Source organism: Mustela nivalis (genome assembly GCF_964662115.1).
Source record: "Mustela nivalis genome assembly, chromosome: 1".
NCBI classification, from domain to species: Eukaryota; Metazoa; Chordata; class Mammalia; order Carnivora; family Mustelidae; genus Mustela; species Mustela nivalis.
The window spans coordinates 207,968,098-207,990,747 of NC_139020.1; the positions used below are offsets into that span (position 1 = coordinate 207,968,098).

The 22,650-nt window shown below is 55.1% G+C and overlaps 3 protein-coding genes across 6 annotated transcripts; 1 reads left to right on the top strand and 2 right to left on the bottom strand.

Moving 5' to 3' along the window:
• The first annotated feature begins 411 nt into the window (after positions 1-411).
• Positions 412-6,485, top strand: EPOR (erythropoietin receptor). The gene is made up of 8 exons (XM_082730814.1): positions 412-1,193; positions 2,029-2,164; positions 2,540-2,718; positions 2,797-2,954; positions 3,447-3,600; positions 3,685-3,772; positions 5,000-5,087; positions 5,182-6,485. The coding sequence occupies exons 1-8, from the start codon at positions 1,079-1,081 to the stop codon at positions 5,791-5,793; spliced, it is 1,530 nt and encodes a 509-aa protein (XP_082586940.1). The 5' UTR covers positions 412-1,078; the 3' UTR covers positions 5,794-6,485.
• A 1,112-nt stretch (positions 6,486-7,597) lies between these two features.
• On the bottom strand, positions 7,598-9,552 carry SWSAP1 (SWIM-type zinc finger 7 associated protein 1). Its single transcript, XM_082730920.1, has 2 exons — positions 9,265-9,552; positions 7,598-8,305 (listed from the first exon to the last, which is right to left on the bottom strand). Exons 1-2 carry the CDS (start codon positions 9,511-9,513, stop codon positions 7,802-7,804), a joined length of 753 nt encoding a protein of 250 aa, XP_082587046.1. The 5' UTR covers positions 9,514-9,552; the 3' UTR covers positions 7,598-7,801.
• Positions 9,553-13,968: 4,416 nt separating this feature from the next.
• On the bottom strand, positions 13,969-22,598 carry PLPPR2 (phospholipid phosphatase related 2). 4 transcript variants are annotated; one of them, XM_082730983.1, is made up of 10 exons: positions 22,100-22,598; positions 20,643-20,817; positions 19,780-19,859; positions 19,168-19,356; positions 18,921-19,056; positions 17,800-18,071; positions 16,699-16,875; positions 15,764-15,886; positions 15,416-15,467; positions 13,969-15,282 (listed from the first exon to the last, which is right to left on the bottom strand). In XM_082730983.1, exons 3-10 carry the CDS (start codon positions 19,843-19,845, stop codon positions 14,939-14,941), a joined length of 1,359 nt encoding a protein of 452 aa, XP_082587109.1. In that variant the 5' UTR covers positions 19,846-19,859; positions 20,643-20,817; positions 22,100-22,598; the 3' UTR covers positions 13,969-14,938. The 4 variants fall into 4 exon arrangements, with proteins under 4 accessions (XP_082587109.1, XP_082587110.1, XP_082587111.1 ...); XM_082730984.1 differs by having other exon boundaries at positions 19,780-19,899; XM_082730986.1 differs by having other exon boundaries at positions 15,118-15,282; positions 15,780-15,886.
• Positions 22,599-22,650: the final 52 nt, after the last annotated feature.

Below are 22,650 nucleotides of genomic sequence, written 5' to 3' on the forward strand. Positions count from 1 at the left end.
ACTTTCCAGATTATTAAAAGAACAGCACATTCCTTATAAAATAAAAATCCCCAGACTTAGTTGGTTGGACGACTACCTTCAGCTCAGGTCTTGGTCCTGGAGTCCTAGAATCAAGTCCCTCATTGAGCTCCAGGCTCCTTGGATAGTCTGCTTTTTCCTCTGAACTTCTCCCCTCTCATGCCCTCTCACTCTCTCAAATAAATAAATAAAATCTTTAAAAATAAAATAAGAGGGCACCTGGGTGGCTCAGTGGGTTAAGCTGCTGCCTTTGGCTCAGGTCATGATCTCAGGGTCCTGGCATCGAGTGCCACATCAGGGTCTCTGCTCAGTAGGGGGCCTGCTTCCCTTCCTCTCTCTCTGCCTGCCTCTCTACCTACTTGTGTTCTCTCTCTGTCAAATAAATAAATAAATTTTTTAAATCTTTAAAAAATAAATAAATAAAATAAGATCCCAACAGCAAAAAACAAAACAAAAAACAAAAAACCCAAGAGTTTAAAAAAAAAAAAACTTTTCAAAAAAACATCACAGATCTAGAATATATGTTATTTTATTACAGGATCATATGTTTGGCCACGCTGCTTAACACCGTGCACTCAACCGCCCGTCACTATTATGATTATTTATTCCTACCCATCCTGGGAAGAGATGTTGATTAGCACGATAATAACAGGATCTTACATTTTTTGAATGTTTGCTATGTGCCAAGCCGGGTTTTACAGATGAGAAGGCTGAAGCTCAGATCAGTCACCTGTCCAGGGTCACAGAATAAGAGTCTGCCTGCCTCAGAAACCCAGAAACCGGCACTGTTCCTGAACCCCAAGTGGCCGCGGGGGGGCCCCCCAGGGCCCCTGCCGCCTCCCGCGGGACCAGCAGGGCGGCCTCCTCCGGCTTATCTCAGCCCAGGCTGCGTGTGGTCCCGCCCCCTCGGGGGAGCTGCCACTTGGAGGCGCCTGGCCGGGAAGGGCCTGGTCAGCTGTGTCCGGCGGAGGCAGCTGCTGACCCAGCTGTGGATTGTGCCAGGGGCGGAAGGGGGGCAGGGGGCAGGGGCCCTGGGCCCCCCATCGCCAGGGACTGCATCATGGATCACCTTCCGGCCCACCTCTGGCCCGGTGTCTGCTCTCTCTGTTTATTGCTCGCTGGGGCCGCCTGGGCTTCCCCACCCAAATCCCTGGACCCCAAGTTTGAAAGTAAAGGTAAGGGTAGATCGGGGTGGGACCCCCGCCCTAGGTCCTGGAGGGCATTGCTCAGGCCTGAACTTCCAGCAGGGCTCCTGGGGATCATATTGGGTTCTGAACCTCCAGTTTAGATCCTGGGGGTCAAACTGGTCTTTGAGCCTCTTAGACTAGGAGTTGGTGTACCATGCCGGGGTCTAAGACTCCAGACTGGGTCTGGAGGGGACATAGAGTTCCCATTTTATCTTTTCAGGAGGCCCTGGGACATGATATATCGTAATGGGGCAGGGGTGGTGCTGGGTCTAGGCCTCGACGTCCAGAGTCCCTGAGGAGAGGGGACCTAGCCCACCCTGCTCTGAGGGAGGGAGGACAAAGCCCGGGTCGAGGCAGAGGGGCCGGGCCGCTGGCGACTGTAAACATGGTTTGTATGCGGGCGCCAGATCCCCGGGCCTGCGGGTCGAGGGAAGGGGCGGGGGAGGGGGTCACGGTTGGCGTTATCTGGTCCCCGGCAGCCTGCCGGGGCCGATAGGGGAGCCCTCCACCTCCGCACACACCCAGGGGCCCGCCTGGCCTGGGGCGGGGCCGGCAGCGGGAGGCGGAGGCCCCGCAGGCTGCGCGCTGTCCAGCGCGTTGTGGGGTGGGCGGGGATGTGTGTGGGAACAGTAAGGCAAGCAACCTGTGCCTGGGAGTTCGGGGGGCACCACCTCTGGGGACCCTTCGAGGGGCCCCGCTTGGGGTAGAGAGCGAGGCGGGGCTTTTTTCTTATCGGTTCGCACAGGCGGCAGGAGGGAGGGGGAGGACGCGGAGACCCAAAGACTGGGTTGCCCCGACCCCCTCCCCTTGTTCCCACCCGCAGCGGCCCTGCTGGCTGCCCGCGAGCCCGAAGAGCTTCTGTGCTTCACCGAACGGTTGGAGGACTTGGTGTGTTTCTGGGAGGAAGCGCCAAGCGCCGGGGTCGGCCCCAACAACTACAGTTTCTTTTACCAGCTCGAGTGAGTGCAGCAGGGCAAGAGGAGCGCCCCCACGCTCTGAGGAGGGGGCGGGTGGGCAGGACTGAGCGCGCCCCGGAGTTCACGCTTTGGGATGTCTGCTAGTGTCCGGGGCCGGGTGACACCTCCCCAGTGGGTGGGAAGCCCGCGGGGTCGGGACTGACACGCGCCCCTAGTGGCTGGGGTTGGAACACTCCCGCGATCTCTGTTGCAGAGCAATTCCGGGGACAGCACCCCTCCGATGGGACTAAGGCGTCGCGTGCGGGGCTGGTTGTACGCCCTTTGGTGGTCGTGCCCCAAATGCGCCCACGGTCCAGGCAAATTGTCGCACCCTAGCCCCAACTTGCTCCCTTCCCTCTCTGGCCCCTTGGCGCACAGGGGTGAGCCATGGAAGCCATGCAGCCTGCACCAGGCGCCCACCGCTCACGGCGCTGTGCGTTTTTGGTGCTCGCTGCCTACGGCCGACACGTCGAGCTTCGTGCCCTTAGAGCTGCGCGTCACAGCGGTATCCTCGGGCGCTCCACGCTATCGCCGTATCATCCACATCAACGAAGTGGGTAAGTTAGCAGGGAATGGGGATTTTGTCGGGTGAGGGAGTCTCGCCCTCCGCCCACCTGATCAACCCGTCTCCTCAGTGCTCCTGGATCCCCCCACGGGGCTGCTGGCGCGGCGGGCGGACGAGGGCGGCCACGTGGTACTGCGTTGGCTCCCGCCTCCTGGGGCCCCGGTGGCCAGCCTCATCCGCTACGAAGTGAACATTTCCTCTGGCAACATCGCAGCGGGCGCACAGAAGGTGAGGCCTCCTCGAACGTCAGCCCCAAAGGCTCCAAGGTGGACAGCTCCGCCTCCTCCCTCCCTCCCGCCCAGATGGTCCCCACGGCCCCGCCCCCTGGTCTCGCCCCTCCAGGCCCAGCCTCTGACGCCCGTCATCTTCTTGCTCGAGACACCTCCACGCCCAGTGACAGGTCTTCTTTCCCAATGCCCCACCAGCGCACCTGGACCCAATGCCACTTACCCCAGTGTCCCAAACACTAGACCCCTTCAAGGTCCCGACCCTCTAGGCTCTGGCCCTGCCCCTCAATAGTCCGCTCTCTGCTCCCTGGGGCCCGTCCTGTTTGGCCCCAAGCCTTCCTGGAAGCAGCGTCCTGCTTTCCTCGCCCTTCGCCCTCAGGGCTGCGCTGGGGAGCTGTCCTTCCTTCCTCTGATTGGCTCAGTGCCGCACCCCCATGCTTCTCTGCTAGCCCCGCCCCACTGGCCACGCCTCTCACCCAGGCCCCGCCCCCAGGTGGAGATTCTAGATGGTCGCACTGAGTGCTTGCTGAGCAACCTTCGGGGTGGAACGCGTTACACCTTCATGGTACGCGCGCGGATGGCCGAGCCGAGCTTTGGTGGCTTCTGGAGCGCCTGGTCCGAGCCTGCGTCGCTGCTGACAGTTAGTGGTGAGGCCCCAGGTGGGGGCGTAGGAGGGACCGGGGAGCAATATGGGGCATTCCCACCACCGTGACTTCCTTCGTGCTCCCCAGACTTGGACCCCCTCATCCTGACGCTCTCCCTCATCCTCGTGCTCATCCTGCTGCTGCTGGCCGTGCTCGCCCTGCTCTCCCACCGCAGGTGAGCGCCCCATTCAGGCACCTAGCCCAGACTCCTCTCCACCCCATTCTTTTGCTGTGGAAAGCTAGGCTCAGAGAGGGCAGACATTTGCCCAGAGAGACACAGTGAGGGGTCAGTGGCAGGGCTGGGGTGTGAGCCAGATCAGACCCAGACCCTTAGTTAAAATTCCCTGGGAACATTCACTTAGTTTTCCTTCGACCTCAGTGGCTGCTCCTTCTTGAATTCCTTTGCTTTTTCCTTTTCCCAAGTTTGTCAACTTTTGTAAAATCCCGGGATGGGCTTAATGGAAAGATTTAACACCCTGAGTGCCTCCTGCCCCTGTTGTCAAGCTCCTTAGATTCTTTATGGTAGGACCAGACATCCTGAGGTTTTTGGAATTCCCAGAGCATAGCAGGTGGTTTCACACCCTCAAGCCTATGCTGTTCCTTCTGCCTGGAATGCCCTTCCTGCCTTGTCTGCCAGGTGGTCTCCTAGGTGTCTTTCAAGGCCTTGTTTATTTACTTGGTTGGAAAATACCTAAGGAGAGCCAACTGGGTGCTAGGCACTGGGGAGAAAGTGGAAAACAAGTATGTCCCCACCTTGTGGATCTCATGGTTGAGAACAAGGGAACCAACAGATATTTGATTATGCATTGTGATAAGTGATATCACAACAAATGGGGCATGGGGACATGACAGGTTGATCAGAAAAGGCTTCTGGAAAGTGACATCAGAATGGAAACCTGAAGGTTAGAAGGCAGCCACATGAAAATTGAAAAGAAACAGCAAGTGCAGAGACCCTAAGGTGGGAATGAGCTTAGAACATTGAAGCAGCTACCAAGAAGCACTCTGTGGCTAGAGCAGAATGCATTAGAAAAGAGTGGTGAATGAGGAGGTGAGGGAGGTGACAGGGGTCAGAACATGCTAGGCCATCTACAGGGCTGTGGGGAGGAAGTTTGAATTTTATTCTAAGTACACTGGGGGAATATTATGGAAAGAAGTAAGAAGGGAAGTACCATCAGTGCATATTGAACTCCTATGCATCCTTCAAAACCCTGTTCTAGTCACCCACCTGTAGGGCTTGCAGTGCAAGCTCAAGCCTCTGTTCTTCCTCCCCTATGCACTCCTCTACCTCCACTGTGATCACAAGAGGCTAGAACTGTCTGTGACCTGTGGCTGGTCCTAAGGGGGGTGCCGGTGGGTATTCAGTGACACATACCCATGTACTTGGGCCTTTTGGCTTCATCAGAGCTTTGAAGCAGAAGATCTGGCCTGGCATCCCAAGCCCTGAGAGTGAGTTTGAGGGCCTCTTCACCACCCACAAGGGTAACTTCCAGGTAGGTGGTGGGGTTGTTCCCTTGGGGGCCTGGGGTTTCCCTGCTCCCAGGGCTGAACCACAGGTCTCTGAGCAGGCTGGCGCTGTTTCCCCAGCTGTGGCTGTACCAGAATGAGGGCTGCCTTTGGTGGAGCCCCTGCACACCCTTTGCAGAGGACCCACCCGCTCCCCTGGAAGTCCTCTCTGAACGCTGCTGGGGTGCAACACAGGCCGTGGAGCCAGGGGCAGAGGATGAGGGACCCCTGCTGGAGCCAGTGGGCAGTGAACATACCCAGGACACCTACCTGGTGCTGGACAAGTGGTTGCTGCCCCGGAACCCCCCCACTGAGGATCTGCCAGGGCCTGATGGCGGTTTGGACATGGTAGCCATGGATAAAGGCTCAGAAGCATCCTCCTACTCATCTGCTTTGTCCCTGAAGCCTGGGCCAGAGGGGGCCTTGGGTACCAGCTTTGAGTATACCATCCTGGATCCCAGCTCCCAGCTCTTGCGCCCAAGGGCACTGCCCCCTGAGCTGCCCCCCACCCCACCCCACATAAAGTACCTGTACCTCATGGTGTCCGACTCTGGCATCTCAACTGACTACAGCTCAGGGGGCTCCCAGGGAGCCCAGGGGGACTCATCGAATGGCCCCTTCTCGAATCCTTATGAGAACAGCCTCTCCCCAGCCCTGGAGCCTTCACCTCCCAGCTACGTGGCCTGCTCCTAGGACTCCAGCCCTCAGATGCTTGGAGACCCAGGATGACCTCAAGTGCTAGTCCAGGCCTAAGACTTATTGAGCAGGGTTGGTGAGGCCACCCTTGGGTTTCTGCCCAGTCCATCCTTGCTCAGTCCATCCTTGCAGTATTTTGAAATTGTATAGAGTTGTGTGTGTGTGTGTATGCATGTATGTGTGTCTTTTTTTTTTTTTTTCTTTCCTATCATGACTTCTACAAACATCCTGTAAGCCCCATCTTTCCCTGGGCCCAGGCCATAGGGGCAGCAGTAAAAGGCCTCGAGCTCCAACTCAAATTTTGGATCTGGCAACCTGAATAATAATCATAATAGCATGAATTAGTCAGTATATGTTGTACTAGCTGCCATAACAAACAACTCCTAAATATGAGTGACTTAACACATCAAATGCTTTCTCTCTCCTATTTCAATGCAAACCTGTAGATGGGCAGCCATCTCTGGGACAAGTGAGAAGCCCGGACTCTTCTGGTCTCTGGCTTCACCATCCCCCCAGGGCCACACTGAGATCTTTAGATGGGTCCTCTGTGTCTTGCCAACCAACAAGCAGAACAAAGAGCAGAAGATTTGGTGGGTCATTTTAGGGAGTAGGCTAAGAGGTAGTAATCATCTCTTCTTCATAAATTCCATTGGCCAGAAACACTCAAGGATCCCTGTGGGATCACAGGATCCCACACGCAGCTGGGGGAAAATACAGCTTAGCTGTACTCCCAAGGAGCGGAAAGTTGTTGAATGAGCCTCTAGCTAGCCTCTGCCACTAATAATAATGACACTATTTTGTAAGGTTTTATTTTGAATTAGGCCCTGTTCTAAGAAAGTACTCTGATGGGACCCAGGTTATCAGGTGGCTCACTGGGAGTTCTGTTCAACCACTTTTTAGAAGTTTGACATAACCAAGGAAAGATGAACATATGCAGACCTACTCTACCAATTCCACTTCTAGTATATACCTTAAAAGCCCTCATGGATATGAGCCAGTATATGTGTGCAAGAATGTTCATAAGCGGGATGCCTGGGTGGCTCAGTGGGTTAAGCCTCTGCCTTTGGCTTGGGTCATGGTCTCAGGGTCCCGGGATTGAGTCCCGCATCAGGCTCTCTGCTTGGCAGGGAGCCTGCTTCCCCCTCTCTCTCTGCCTGCTGCTCTGCCTACTTATGATCTCTCTCTGTCAAATAAATAAATAAAATATTTTAAAAAAAGAGAATGTTCATAAGCAGTAAATAAGTCAATATGACAAAACAAAATGGGGTACAGTCACTCAGGACATTATATGCAGTAGAGAAAAAGGACTGAACTAAAAAATATGGCCTAGTTTTTTTTTTTTTAAAGATTTTATTTAGTTATTTGAGAGAAAGAGCATGATCCAGGGTGTGGGTTGGGGGTGGGCAGAGGGAGACAGACAAGCAGACTCCCCCCTCAGCACAGGAGCCTGACCCGAGCCTTGATCCCAAGACCTGGAGATCATGACCTGAGCTGAAGTCAAGACTTCATTAACTCGGGGCACCTGGATGGCTCAGTGGGTTAAAGCCTCTGCCTTTGGCTCAGGTTATGATCCCAGGGTCCTGGGATTGAGCCCCGCACTGGGTTCTCTGCTCATCAGGGAGCCTGCTTCCCCCAACCCCCTGCCTGCCTCTCTGCCTACTTGTGATCTCTGTCTGTCAAATAAATAAATAATGTCTTAAAAAAAAAAAAAAAGATTTCATTAACCCACTGAGCTTCCCAGGTGCCCATGGCCTGATTTTAATAACAATGCTGAGTGGGAGAAGAAGAAAGTCTCAGAATATTACATTTATCATGAAACTTTTTATAAAATTCAAAAAGCAAAACAATATGCTGACTGGGCAAAATAAGTACATGATAATGCTATTTATCAAAAGAGAAAAGGCACTTTACATTCTTTAGGTCTTTGAATCTGCACATGTCCCTGAAGTTAAGTATTCCCGCCATGGGAAACCGAGGCATAGAGAGGTTGGGCACATTCCAAAACTCAAGGCTGGCCTTCAGAACTTGAACCTTTGTCTGAGCTGGGCTTACCGGCCTGGGCAGGCCATGGGGTGACTGTCATCTCTCCATCTGGTCGGAAAGCCAACCACCACTCTGCTCTGGGACCCTGCCCGCCTGGATCCAGGCAGGCTCGGAGGCAGCGCTGTCCTGGCCCTGATGCATCCACATGCAGCCAGCACTGGGCAGGGAAATACCGCTGGACCAGCGACAGCTGCAGGGCTTCCTCACTGTCTCCCTCTTCCTGGATCTGGAGGGCCACAATGAGCCCACAGCCCTGGCCAGCCCCAATCCGGTGGCTGAAGTGGGCAGCTGTGTCTAGAAGCAGGGCAGCCAAGTACGCCGCTTCCTGGGGCCCCAAGTCTTCCACTAGGTACTCCTCCAGGCCATCCAGCAGCAGGAGGGAGGGGGCTGGGCCCCGGGCCTCATGGGCAGAGCACAGAAGCTGAAGGAGTTCATGGGTTGACGGTGGGTACTGGAAGCGGATCTTCTAAAGGGAGGAAACAAAGGAAAAGACCATATTCAGCCCAGAAAGCCAGGCTCCCAGCTATAGCTGCCCTACTGCCCTGTATACTTTCCTGCGCTAAGCTCTCAGGTCCCAGATACCTGTTTCTAGAGTGAAGCAGCTTCGACTGGTCGAATACTTTTCTATTCGTACCCACCCCCACCTCCTCCCCCCCTTTTTTATATAAAAAGATTTTATTTTTAAGTAATCTCTACACCAAAGGTGGGTGAGCATGGAACTTAAAAACCTGGGATCAAAAGTCTCATGCCCTACCAACTGAGCCAGCCAGGCACCCCCCCCCTTTTTTTTAAGATTTTATTTATTTATCAGAGAGAGAGGGAGAAAGCGAGCACAGGCAGACAGAGAGGCAGGCAGAGGCAGAGGGAGAAGCAGGCTCCCTGCTGAGCAAGGAGCCCGATGTGGGACTCAATCCCAGGAAGCTGGGATCATGACCTGAGCCGAAGGCAGCTGCTTAACCAACTGAGCCACCCAGGCGTCCCCCACCCCCTTTTTTTAACCTGCATTTACCATTACCCCTATTAGCGGAGAACTGGTAAGGTTTTTGGCCAGGTCACTAAGGCAATCTTTCCACGGAAAACCCGCTGGTAGGTTCGTAGTGGAACCTCCAGATTGGCCCCGAAAGAAAACCCCGCGTCCAAAAAAGACACTGGTTTAGCCCCACCTCTTACCTTCTGCTTTCAGACGCAAGCGTCTCCCTTCGCTAACTCCGTCCCCTCACGGGACAGTTTCCCAATCTTAACAAAGATTGCACCTGTGGTCCCGCCCCCATCCTCCCCACTCCCCCGTTATCTCATGACTCCGCCCCACAATGGCCGCTCCGGCTCGCTCTTCCTTCGTCCCCTCCATTGGTCTGTCTACCTGTCATTCAACCCTCAATCCGCTCGGGTACTAACTATCCGCCTTTGGTTCCACCCCTCCGCTACCTGTAGCCGCAGGGGGTCGAGCGCCGCTCTTCTCCCGCGGGGCAGGCTTTGAAGAGGCCTCCGGGTCAGGAAGAGGACGGGGCCTCGGCCCTCTCCTGCCGCTTCCAGGGCCGCCGCGAATAGCAGCGCCGTCTTTCCAGACCCTGGACCGCCGAGCAGCAGCAAAGGCGACCCAGCCTCTGCTGTATACTCCGACTCCGACTCTGCCGAGCTTCCCAGGTTTAGCACCCGCCTCAGCGCCTCCGCCATTCGCAAAATACTTCCGTCCAATCAGCAGCCCGTTTCTGCCCACTAATCCCGCCCAAACCGAGGTCTCATTGGTTGTAATGAATTTAGCTTCTCCATTGGTTCGTGGGCCTGCCGTCAAAGTTAGATTGGCCTTTACTAGCTCCTCCCCCGATGAAGGGGCAAGTAACTTAGTTTGAGGGAGCAGGAATGGAGGCGTTTCTGGGAGAAAAGGCCCTTTGCCCAAGTCGGCTGAGGAAGCAGCACGAATATTATTATTGTGAGCTAATCAGCTAATCAGACAAATATAAGGGTCAAGAGTTGAAGAATACAGGCCCTAATCACTGACACATTACTTAAAGTCTCCTAGCTTCAGTCTGCTCACCTGTAAAATGGAGCTCATGATAGCTCAGAGAAATACTGCGATGAGTGTGTCTGTGTGTGTTTCTGCTGATGTCACCCAATGACAACTAAGAAAGTGAGTGATGGAGAAGCTTGTTTCTTTCTCTGCACCTTAGTATTGGCACAGCTTGTGTTGGAGGCTGCAGGCTCAGAAACATTCGTGGGCAACCTCTGAGGGTCTGTGAGAAGAGGAGTCTCAGCTGGCTTCCTCTTTGGCCTGGGACTCCCGGGGTTTTACTTGGAGTGAGGGGGACAGGCATGACCATAGACCAAAGGTGCCAGAAGAGACAAAGACACACATAGAGGGTGGAAGACTAAGGGACAGCCAAAGCAGAGAGCTTGTTTGTCTTGTTCACTTAGGTGCCTCCAGCTCCCGGAACAGTAACTAGATCATTGTACATTCTTAATATATGCTTGTTAAACGAATGAATGAAGAAAGGAAGGTAGGACTGATGAGAAACTAGGAAAGGAGGAGGAACAAGGTGAGTGATTAAGTGATGGCTGGCTGGCTGGGTCTCCTCACCCAGACTTCGCCCCAGAGCTGCCACTCACCCCTGTTGCCCTGGCAACTCTGTCTCCTGGTAACTTCAAAGTGGTGCTGTTGCCAGGAGACCCAGGGGGGGCGGGGCGGAACTGATATTTCCTGGTCTTTCTCTCTCTGGGGCCAGAAAACAGATCCACAGCATCCCCCAATACACCCACCCACACAGCCAGGCGCCTCCACAACCCTCTCCACACACGCACACGTGCGCGCGCGCGCGCACACACACACACACCATGGCATCTCTGCATATATTCTACTTCCAGAACCCACATGTTCACAGCCCTATCCTACCTTGACACAAAGCATCCCATGCACACTTTCTCCCTCATTTACGTCCCCACACCCTTTCCCTTGCACACACATTAAAACACACTCTGATACAGCCATACCATTGCTATTACACACACACGCGCGCACACGCACATAGATACGTTTCCTTTCAGCTAATGTGCCCGCAGCGCTCTCTACACACATTATTATATTATATATATTACACAATATTATGTCCTTATTGCCTCTCTCATCACTAGAACGCCAGCTCCACCAGGGAATTTCTTTTGCTCATTGCGAGCCGCTCCCCCCCCCCACCAGCTCCTAGAACAGCACCCAGCACACGACAGGTACTCATAAATGTAGACTGAGTAAGTTGGCAGAGATGCAGATGTTTGGCATATTTCTTGTACACATAGCACTTCCTCCTGTCCCTTCTCAGATGCCTGTCTTCATGTCCTGATGGAAGGACCCTTGCTGTAGAGAAGCTCCCAGGAGAATGGAGGACCAAAGTGTGAGGGGACAGGAGAGTAAACAGCTCAGAATCAGTCTGTTTCTCCCTCGTTTTTCAGCATCAAGTGACTCATTCATTCATTTAATAAAATTTTATTGAGCACCTACTGTGTGCCAGGCACTGTTCTAGGCATCAGGGCTTCAGGAGTGAAAAGACAACTAAGAGGGCCTAAGAGACAACTAAGAGAGCTTGGGTGGCTCAGTCTTTTGAGCATCTGCCTTTGGCTTAGGTTGTGATCTTGGGGTCTTGAGATCAAGCCCTGCATCAGGTTTCCTACTCAGCAGGGAGTCTGCTTCTCCCTCTCTCTCTGCCCCTTCCCCCCACTCATGCTCTTTCTCTCAAATAAATAAATAAAAATCTTTTTTTTTTTTTTAAAGAATACAACTAAGTCTCTGTCCTTGTGGAGCTGACATCCTAGTGAGGGAGAAGCTAATGGCCACTAAGCATAATGAGGAGTTTAAATAGTCTGTGAGTGGATGACAAGTGTATGCAAAACAAATTTTGCACAGGGTAAAAAAGAGCTGGAAGGATCAGTTGTTTGGTTTTTGCAATTTGGAATAGAGTGGTAGGGGCAGGCCTCACTGAGAAGATGACATTTGAGAAAAAGCTTGAAGGAGCTGAGGGAGCAAACCATGTCGATGTGAGGGGGAAGAACATTTCAAGTGGTAGCCCCTCTAAGTGCAAAGGCCCTGAAGCCTTTTATTTTTTTTAAAGATTTTATTTATGTATTTGACAGAGAGAGAACACAAGCAGGCAGAGAGGCAGGCAGAGAGAGAGGAGGAAGCAGGCCCCCCGCTGAGCAGAGAGCCCGATGTGGGACTCCATCCTAGGACCCTGGGATCATGACCCGAGCCGAAGGCAGAGACTTCAACCCAATGAGCCACGCAGGTGCCCCCCTGACTTACATTTTAAACCAGAACTCAGTTTTGGTTGCATTAAGTTAGAGATTCCGTGGAACCTGCAGGGGCATGTCGAGAAGTGTTTTTGAATAAGTACATCTAACTTAGTCTGGATTTTCTACCTAAAATTATCGAACCTGGGATGGGGGTGTGGACAAGGCAAGGCCAGCTGTCTCCACCTTCTCTAGCAGACCTGAACGCTTCTTTGTGTCTGGCAGTCCCCACTTGACCCTTTCTTGGCCAGCACTTGATTTCAGGACCGCGGACAGCGCTAGCTGGGGTTGGATGGAGTGCTGTCCGCTGTGCTGAAGTTTTGCTTCTTTCCTGCCTGCGGGGAGGTAGCTGTGGGACAGGAGGAAACATGGCCCTCAGGGGTACGATGCCTGAAAGTAGGAGATCTGTCTTGTGAAGAAGGGGGCTCCGTGATTCTATCCTCCTCTGCCTTAAGCCCTCTCATGCTCCCACCTCCTTTCCCATGCCCCAAAATCAGCCCTAACACCTACCCCATCTCCTCTCCCTCTACCTGTCTCTTCCCTAGCTCAGCTGAGCTGCATAGGCGTCTTCAGTGTTCTCTGAACACGGAGGGCTCGTTCCCACCTCAGGGATTTTGTGCTTGCTGTTCCCTCTGCCTCAAACTTTCCTTCCCCCGCCATATTTACATGGCTCTTTCTTCCCTCCTTCATGCCTCTTTAAATTGCAAACTGTGCCCCCATCCCGAAGTTGTCCCATTGTCTTCTCTAGCTTGAATTTTCTCCTATCACTTATCAATATTTAATATGTCAGAGATCCCAAACCTTGACCTGAATCCCTGGTCCAAAAGCTTGGAATTCAGAATTTTTCAGATTTTTAAAAAAGGTACTATGGTATAATACTCTGTATTGCATCCCTAGTGGGGCCTGGGATAACATCTCAAAATCAAACACTTTCCTTTATCTGGAATGAAACATAAGAATACTCACATCAGTTTCAATAAATAAAAGCTATAATAACCTTCTATCCGTAAAGGCCAGATTTTGCCACAAATGGGTTATGAAACCATTTTGCTTTTCAGACCTTTTTGGGATTTGGTATTGTGACTCTGTATCTAGTTTATTTATCTTGTTGTCTGTCTCATGTATTAGAGTGTTGACCCTCTGATGCGGAAATTTGTGTCCGTTCTGTTCATTGCTACAGCCCCTGTGCCTACAACGCAGCACCTGGCACACAGTAGGTGATCCATAGTGTTTGCTGAATGAATGAATGAATAGAATGGAGGGGAGGGAATCAGAGAACACTTTTCCTGTTCCTGAATGACTCCATGCCCCGAGTGGCCAGTTGGAAGCCCTTCAGAGCCATGATGGAGTTGTGAGGAGGTCTGTGCCTTCATGCCTCCTGGTTTCCACTGGGTTGTGTCTCAGCACGATGTCACAAGTAGAACCCTTGCTCCCATCCATGCAGCTAGGGGGTTAGCATGTGGGCTCTTAGTGCCTTCACCCTATTCCCTGTGTCCTCAGCACCCAGGCCATAGTCAGAAACAGGCTAGGTGCCTGGAGGAGACAGTCACGTGAGGCCCCTCACTAGGTGTTTTTGTGCCTTACATGTAGCTTGTGGTGCTGTCTGCATTCGACAGATAAGGAAACAATAGAACAGAGAGGTTAATTAACTTTCCCGAGGTCATGCAACATGCAACCAGGAAATGCTGAGCCACGATTTAAAGTCGCTGGCTCAGTGACCCCACACTGCTTTTCCATAATCACTCTCAGATCCACTGTGACAATAAACACACTCCCAGTCTCACCTTGGCTACATACCAATGATTAAATTCTTCTACGCCCCAACACCTGGGGGAGGAGGAAGGCAGGTGGCCAAACTTCTGTTACAAACAGGTCTTTATTAAAGATAAGGAGGGGGCAGGAAAGGGGGGCAGTGTCTCCTCTGCCCACTGCCTTTGGCTGCCTGGGGCAGGGGAGCCCTCTCTGCTCCACCCATACCCCCCATGATGGCACATCTGCAGGAGGCTGGGGCCCGGGATGGGGGGCAGTGGAAAGAACAAGGGCAGATTCCAAGGCAAAAAAAGTCTCCTCCCATAGCCCTAATAACAGAAGGGTTTGGGGTGATCTGGGCACAGACAAGGGGAGACAGCACCCTGAACCCCAAAACCTCTGAACTGGGGCAAGCCCTGTATAAGTTGGGAGTTAGGAGGGACTGAGTGAGAGTTTGCACATGGGGAGGGGCTAAGAGAGGAAGGGGTGCCCCAAGGACCCTGCCATGGGGGAGCCTGCCCCCCATGCTCCAGCTGGACTCTTCTGAATCTGATAGAGGACCCGATGACAAAGGATGACCCCATCTCCTTCTTCTTTGCTTGTCCTTAGACATTGGCGGTCCCCCATTGACTGGAATCATACCCACCCATCCTAGAAATTCTGAAAACCAAGGACTCCTATTGGTTGTTCAGACGCTGAACACTAACTGGAGTTACCCTCTTGCCTGAGGATTCTAAGACATGAGGGGAGGCTCCCACTGGCTGGAGTAAACTACTTTTAAGTAGAAATTTTAGAACCGGGGGCTCCCATTGGCTGAGCAATGGCCAATGGGGTCAGGTTTTGGCCCTTAAAAGAGTAATCCTAGGGGCAAGGGCCCACCTCCCAGTAATGCCCACTTGGGTGTCCCAGAGGGCAAGAGAGGCAGGGGACCCCCCAAATGTCCTTCCAGCCAGCCTCTAATGCCTAGGCCGGGCTGGTTTGTGCACAGAGGGCTTTGGCACTCACATGGCACACGCACCCACACGTGTGGCGGGGAAGGAAAGGGGGCCTGGCAGATTCTGGGAGGGCATCGGGGGCCTCACAACAGGTGGTCACGGCTGGCAAACAGGTAAGGGCTGAAGTTGTCCCGGTGGAAGGGGGAGGGATAGAGTCCGCTAAGGGTGTACAGGTCCCGAAGCAGGGGTGTGGGCAGCAGCAACTTCCGACCACGTCCGCCACCCCCACCCGGCCCCCCAGGCCCGGGGGAGGAGGGTGAGGGACCCTGGCTGGGGGTTGGTGCTGGCAGGGGCAGGGGCAGGGGCAGGGGCGTCGGCTCAGACCTCAATCGAGGGCGGGGCACACGGGGCGACGAACACATGGCTGGAGCCCTGGAGGACACGCAGCTGGGGATCAGGTGGCCACGGCGGGCACAGTTCTGCGACTCTGGGGGTCAGGGTCAGAGGTCAGGGGATCAGAAAGCTTGGGAGGGGGCCACGAGAGCATAGGCGAGACCTCTGTGGCAGTGACTGCGACCTGGAAGTCCCCCCGGTTATCCCCCCACTCCCTCGACACTCACTGGATGGGGTGAGCCGTGCCGGTGTCGAATGCGGCCTGCAGGCTTCGGGTTCCTGAGACAAAGAGGCAGAGGGAAGGGGCTAGTGGCCCCCTGGGCCCCACTGGCCACAGCCATGAGGGGCTCATCAGGCAGAGAGCTGGTGGAAAAGACCTAGAGTTTTCCGGATTAATCAAAACACACCCTTCTATTTTGTGTGACTGTCCCCCAGGACCAAGGTCCACAAAGACGAGCAATCCCTCTACCTCCCCAAGGCCTGGAGACCCCCACCTCTTGCCTGACTTCCTGCCTCCTCGGTCCCCTTCCATCTACCACCCTCTCCAGCCGGGATCAGACCCCGGCCCCCCTTACCTGGGCCACACTTAACTTTTCGAGGGGGCTGTCCATGGTGGGGGCTTGGCCCAGGTCCTCCCAGGGGGAGAGCCTTCGGCCAGAGGGCCGCCGGCTCTGGAAGTTGTGTACGACACATGTGACCTGGGACAGAGTGAGAGGGGCATGTTGAGGCCTGAAGCCAATAATGTAGGAGTGGCATAAATATCATCCCCATTTTTCAGATAATGAAACTGAGGCTCAGGTTTTCAGTTAACATTTTCCAATACATTTATGTGCCAAGCACTGTTCTTTCCACCTTACTAAGAGGTAGGTACTATTATTATCTATTCCACAGGCCATGACAGGGTGAGGCAAGTAAGGCCAAGTGGTGCAAAGGCAGGATCTGGTGCTGTCTTTTAAGTTTTTGATATTTTGGACATCATGTGTTATTGCATTAATTTCGGTTTTTGTTTCATTTTGTTTTAAGATTTTATTTTATTTATTTATTTGTCAGAGAGAGAGAGAGAGCACATGCACACAAGCAGGGAGAGTGGTAGGCAGAGGCAAAGAGAGAAGCAGGCTCTCCGCTGAACAAGGAGCCGGATGTGGGACTCGATCCCAAGACCCTGGGATCATGGCCTGCGCTGCAGGCAGTGACTTAGCCGACTGAGCCACCCAGGCGTCCCTACTTTTGGTTTTTAAAATGTATGTCATTAAAACATTATTTATCTTGATTACTCAGTGTTTCAGTGGGCCTTCAAATTCTGCACTCAAAGCAAGGACCTCACTCTACATACCCTGGTCCTGTCATCCCATTTCACAGATGAAAACATCCAGGCAGGGTAATGTAAAGGCACTCGCCCAAGGTCACAGAGAGTCCACACCCTTCACTATCGTGAGGTCCAGCTTCTCGGGTCAGAGAGCTCACAGAGGGTCTCCCATACTGGTATGAATGGGATGGCAAGGTGGCTCACCAGAAATGTTGCGATGGCAGCGCCTGTCAGGAAGCCGGCCAGCACATCCGACCAGTGGTTGCGGTACTCCGCCACGCGGACCACGCCCACCAGGAAGGCGGGACACAGCAGGGCCAGGCAGAGCGAGGGTTTGACCAGGCGGGAGCCCTTCACGCGGAACACGAGAGTCACGTACATCTGTGGGAGCCAGACCAATCAGGGGGACGCATGGCAGGTGGCTACCGCCTTCCGGGCTAGAGGGCGTGGCCAGAATCCCTGGGAATGGCACTGGGGCTGGAGGGTGTGGCCAGGAGCTACGGAGCCAGGGGGACTGGAGTTCGTGGATGGAGACGTGAACTCCCAGCGGGCCCTTTCAGGGATAGGGGTGTGGTCTGGACACCAAAGGAGTGGACAGAGTCGGGGGCCCAGGACTCCCCAGGACCAGTCACAGATGGAGAAAGATGCTTGCTAGGTCAGCCCACCGCTTCAGAACCGGAGCGTGGAGTCAAGGCCCAGGGGGGCAGGTCCAGGAACTCCAGGAGGTGGAACCCCCAAGCCCCAGGGATCCACTGACAAGAAGAAACTAATTAGTCCTGGACGCCAGAAAAAGGAGGCAAAGCAACAGGAGGTGCGAACCAAGGAAAGGCTGGGGACAGAGGAAGTACCAGTCAGTCAAGTCGGGGAGTGGCCAGATCTAGAAAGGGCAAGGACAAAGCGGGATGGGGAGGTTGGGGGAGGGTCCTCCCTCCCAAGCTCCAGGGGACCGAATTGAAAGCCCAACTGCCCAGTCTCCCAGCCAAAATTTAGGGACCTGTAGCATCAGGGGTATGGCTAGGCTCCAGGGAATGGAGTACAGGGCTCCAGGAACAGTGTTTTGGTCCCATGGGGCGGAGCCAACAACCTCCCTTGGGTGTGGCATTCCTGGACCAGGGGGCGTGGCCAGACTCAAAAGAGGTAGTCTGCGTGGACCTTCCTGCCCCAGAGTGGGACCACCCTCAGGGCAGTGTCACAGCTCTGGAGTGTGACTTTATCCTGGGAAGGAATCAGAGTTTCCAGTCCAGAGTGTCCTCCTGCCCATTGGCCGCCCCCCTCCCACTTTTGTGCCCCTATTCTGGGGCTCACCGCTGTGTAGGTGACTGCGTAGGCGCAAAGGGCGGCATCCTTGCAGGGGAAGGCACGGCGCGCAGCGGCCACCAGGCTGGGGCTGCCGGCACAGGCACCCTGGTCGGTGACAAAGCGGTCAGGCCCTGGCCTGTCGGGCGAGGGCGGTAGGCAGCCCAGGGCCGTGTAGTTGGGGCGGCACACCGACAGGAAGTGCGGTGTAGGGTTGCCGGTCACCACCTGCCCCGCGTTGGCGAAGATGGTCGTGGTGAAGAGGCCGAAGGAGTAGACCCCTGGGGGTGAAGTGGGAGAGAGAGTTCATGCTGGGCCCCTGATACCCCAGGGCCCTCCTCCTGTTAGCCCCTGTAGTTCATCCGGGCACCTTGTTCCTGTGACCATCATTAAAGCACAGCAGCGAATCCCCCTAAAGCCATATCCCATTATCCCTGGGCCAAGGTCCTCCCCCCTTGGGACGAACGTGATGGCACCCTGAGCCTCTTGCTTCTGTCCCCCTTAGATTACTACCATCTCAGGAGTGGGTCCTTCCCTGGAACTCCAGTGTAGTTGGGCTAGGACCCCTCAGCAGCATAACATCAGGACTGGGCTCCTGCCTGAAATCTCCAAAGACCATCCTGGTGGTATTTCTGGGCCTCTTTATACACCTGCCTTGGGCTCACTGTTATTGAGTTGATCACTTTTTCCCTGGGTCAACAATCAACCAGAGCTAGAGCTCCAGTCTTCTGTCATAGGGACCACCATTTTGGATGAGCTCTGCCCTTCTCCTACACCATGGCCACTCATTGTGGCTGGGGGACCCCCCCCGCCACCACCACCAGGCTCTCATTCTCCTGCTTGGGGTGGGATAGAGTTTGGGCTGGTCTTTGGCCTGGGCCCATGTCCCCATTTTCTGCCTTGATACTCTCCTTGTAGCAATCTGGGGCCCTGAATTTGCCACCACGGTTGGCTTAGGCCTACCACTGTGCCTAGACCCTCCACTGTGCCTGGCCTTACCCACATCCCTCTTTGCCTCTCGAGGTCATCACCAGGGCAGTTCTAAGCCCTCTTCCCCATAAAATTCTTATTATGGCTGAACCTCGCCCGTACCTCGTTTGCATAGCTGACCCCCTGGCTGCATCACTCACCCAGGAAGCGGACCAGCCTCCGCAGTGGGGGGCTGAAGCGGCAGCAGGCCCCCGACACGATGGTGCTCTCCCCGATGATGGGGATGGCTGAGGGTGGCGCGGGGAAAAAGGCACGCGCCAGCTCCCCCAGCAGGATCTGTGGGCAAGATCAAGGCGGGGTCTTCCTGGCCTTCAAAGCCAACCCTCCACCCACCTCCACCTGGCCCTCCTGCCATCTGGGTCTGACCAAGGTTATCCCCAGTCTCACCGTGAGGGTGGGCCCAGCAGTGACCAGGGCATAGATGAGTGCAGGAGGTACTCGGCTCGCAGCCTCAGGCCCCGGATAAGGCTTGGCATAGGTACTGTCATAGCAGAAGAACCCTTGGGTGTGTACGGGGAAGGTGTCCGTGAACTCCAGGCGGTAAGCAAGCAGGACCACGATGCCCAGAAGCACTGACTGCCACCCAGTCATGGCAGGGGGACAGAGAGAGAAGAGACAAGGTCAGGTCCAGGCTGGGGCCATGGTGACCAACCGAGGAAAAGATACTACTACTGGCAGAAGTGCTGGCAGCTCCCAGAAGTACAATCCTCACTGGGGGCAGGACATGATACTAAACCCCTTCCGTGAATTAATACATCTTACCTTCATAACTGCCCTAGGAGAAAGGGACTCTGATGACGCCTTTTTGACAGCCAAGGAAGCTGAACTCAAGAGAGGATGGGAGGTACCCAGAGTTCTGCGCTAAGGGTGGACAGAGCGGGCTTGGAACCCTGGGAGTGTCCCTTCAGAACGCGCCTCCTCCCCGCTAAGGGTCTGGGAGCAAATCTGGGGTGCAGATGGGCGGAGCAGGGGCAGGGAGAGAGTTACTGGGTTTCTCACCTCCACGAAGACAAAGCAGGGAATGATGGAGAAACTCCTCTTCGATTGAGGTCTCCCTCCTGCCATGGTGAAGGCTGGGCCTGTGGACGTGGGTAGGGAATGGGACCGCCAGGGCGGGGCCTGGGGGAGGCTCCGGTCACCTGCCTGAGTAGAGTCCTCTGGCCACACCATGACCCCCACCCCCACCGCCACCCCAGAACTACTACAAAGGAGCCCTGGTTCCACCCACTGTACCTTCTGGCCATGACTCTGAATGTCTAGGATCCTGCCCTTTGGAGGCCTCCCCACACAAGCAGCTCAGCCCATCCCCAGCCCGGATCCCAGAGGCTCTACAGTGGCTTTCTCCCCCAACAGCCCACATAGGAGATTCAGACCTCATGCCTTTTAGGAGGGTCTCTCCTTCTTACCACACAGGTCACCTCCCCTCAGCCCTTGGAAAAGACTTCGCCAGCTAAACGGAACCCCTCTCCCACAGAGAAGGGCCCACTTAGAAGGGTTCTCACCCCCATGGGTTTTTAGGAGACCCCATCCTCTTTCCTCAAATACTTTATAAGGGACCCCATGCTCTGTGTCCCCCAGCCCCACCAAATTCCTCCTCTGAGCCCCTTTCCCCATGGCCCACAAGGGCCTCTCTTTCCTGTCCCCATGGGCTGCGCCTTGACTGTTTCGTGCTGATGGCCAGGCCCTCTGATCCCAGATGCCTCCCCTTCTTCTCCTCCTCCCAGACTGTCAGCCTTGCTGTCTCACAAAGGGGCTATCTTCTCCCCACAAGCCTCCTCTTCCCCCAATCGAACCTCAGCCCCCAGCACTGAGGGGCCAACAGAGCCACACCTGCTCGACCCATTCTCCCAGGCTGACCTCACCTGTGAAAGGGCCCTATGGCTTCCCACAGGCCTCCGCCACACCCACAGACTCACAGCCGCTCCTGGCGGCCAGCAGGGCAGGGATGGTCAACCCCATTGCACAGATGTGGAAACTGAGGCCCAGGAAGGTGAGGGTAGGCACTCTGGGTCCAGTGCCCCATCCACGCAGCTTGCTCTGCAGTGTGACATGCGGGGCGAGGGTCACCAGAGATCTCAGACGCCCACGTGGCCACGGCCCCTCACCCTTCCAGAGACACAATCACACATACCGGCATCCCTAGAGTATACAACTCAGCCACGGCTTCCATCCCAACCACTACCACCACACACACATACACACACACACACACACACACACACACACACACAAAGAGTACAGAATTTGTCCATCCTACCAACAAGGAGCCAGTGCCTGCTGGGTTACAGGCACTTTGCTGGTGGTGAACAAGACAGGCCTGCTCATTCAGACAGGTGCCCAACACCCACAACACACAACTGTACACTCACACACATGGCACAGTGTGCACACGGCCTGTCACAGACACCCACACAGATCAAACAATCCCCCACACAAACACAGTCACAGGGACACAAGGGGAGGTCCTTCAAACACTTCACAGCCCCGCATACAGCCCCACACCAGCACTCACCCCCCTGTCACCAGGGACAGAGCCTCAGAGCTGCCAACACATGGGAGAGTTACATCAAAAAGAGTCACCACACACAATGGGGGTCATAAACCGGTCACGGTGTCACACCCCCAACAACCAGGCACTCGGCGACAGCCACACACATTCACAGTGTCTCAGCCACACTGACACTCACAGGAGAGACGATGTCATCCACGAGCTCAGCCACATGGCCACCACAAGGGCACATACGTGGACCGCGACACGGATTTGCACACCGAGCCACACAAGAAAGGCGCATGATCACAGCCACACACTGAGACATAGAAATGGGCCCCCACACACCATCAGAAGGAACACACAATGGCAGTCATATGCACACAACTGTACAGACACCGAGACAGCCCCACAACAGTCACAACAACACAGCCACACACACCCTCAGAGTGACACCCGTGATGACAGCCACACAATCACAGCCACAGGAGAGTCACACATCCACCACACAGACCATCCACCACACAGGCATCCCCAGAGCCACACAATCACAGTTACACAACCACACACTGACACAAAATGACAAGCACACAATCACAGTCACCCTCACCACCTGCCGCTTGGCTTCACCGGCCCGGGGTCCCCATCTCCACGCTCCCCTCCCCGAGGCCGGTTCTCAAGCCCCAGCTCACTGCCTCCCTTCCCCCTCCCTGCGCCGGACCCACAAGGGACCCGACCCGCAGGAGCCGAACCCTGGCCGAACCATACAGACCGAGGGTCGGTAGCCCGCGAGAGGGGATGCCGGGAGCGGCCCAAGCCCCTCTCCCTCACCGGGTCGAGGCTGTCACGGTCTGAGCCCCCGCTCCGCTTAGACGTCACCCGGGCGACAGGACGAACTGACGGACGGCAGGCCCAGCGGGCGGACACGGAGATGGGAGACGCCGTCGGCCCGGCAGCGCCGCGCAGACTCAGCGAAGGGGCGAGGGGCGGGGCCTCCTGGCGCTTCATTTGCATAACCCAGTCGGGCGGGGACTCGCGGCGTCTCATTAGCATGATCCGGGGCGGGGCCTCTGTTGCTCTCGGTGGGGCCGAAGAGTGTTAGCACAAATTTGGGAGGGAATGAAGGATGCAGGTTGAGGGAGAACTAGGCGGTGGGGGCGCAGAGGGGAGGAGGAGGGCAGGGTGCGAGCGTGACCCTGGACCTCGACCCTCCCTCCCTGTGCCTCAGTTTCCCCTTTGGGGCAGTAGACTAGAGTGCCAGGGCCCTCTGGATCCTCATATCTGGACAGACTGACCCCTGACCTTGTTATTATTAAATCTGGCCTCACACTGTCCCCTAAGCCTACACATTCTGAACAGCATCTGGGGTCCCCACACCCTCC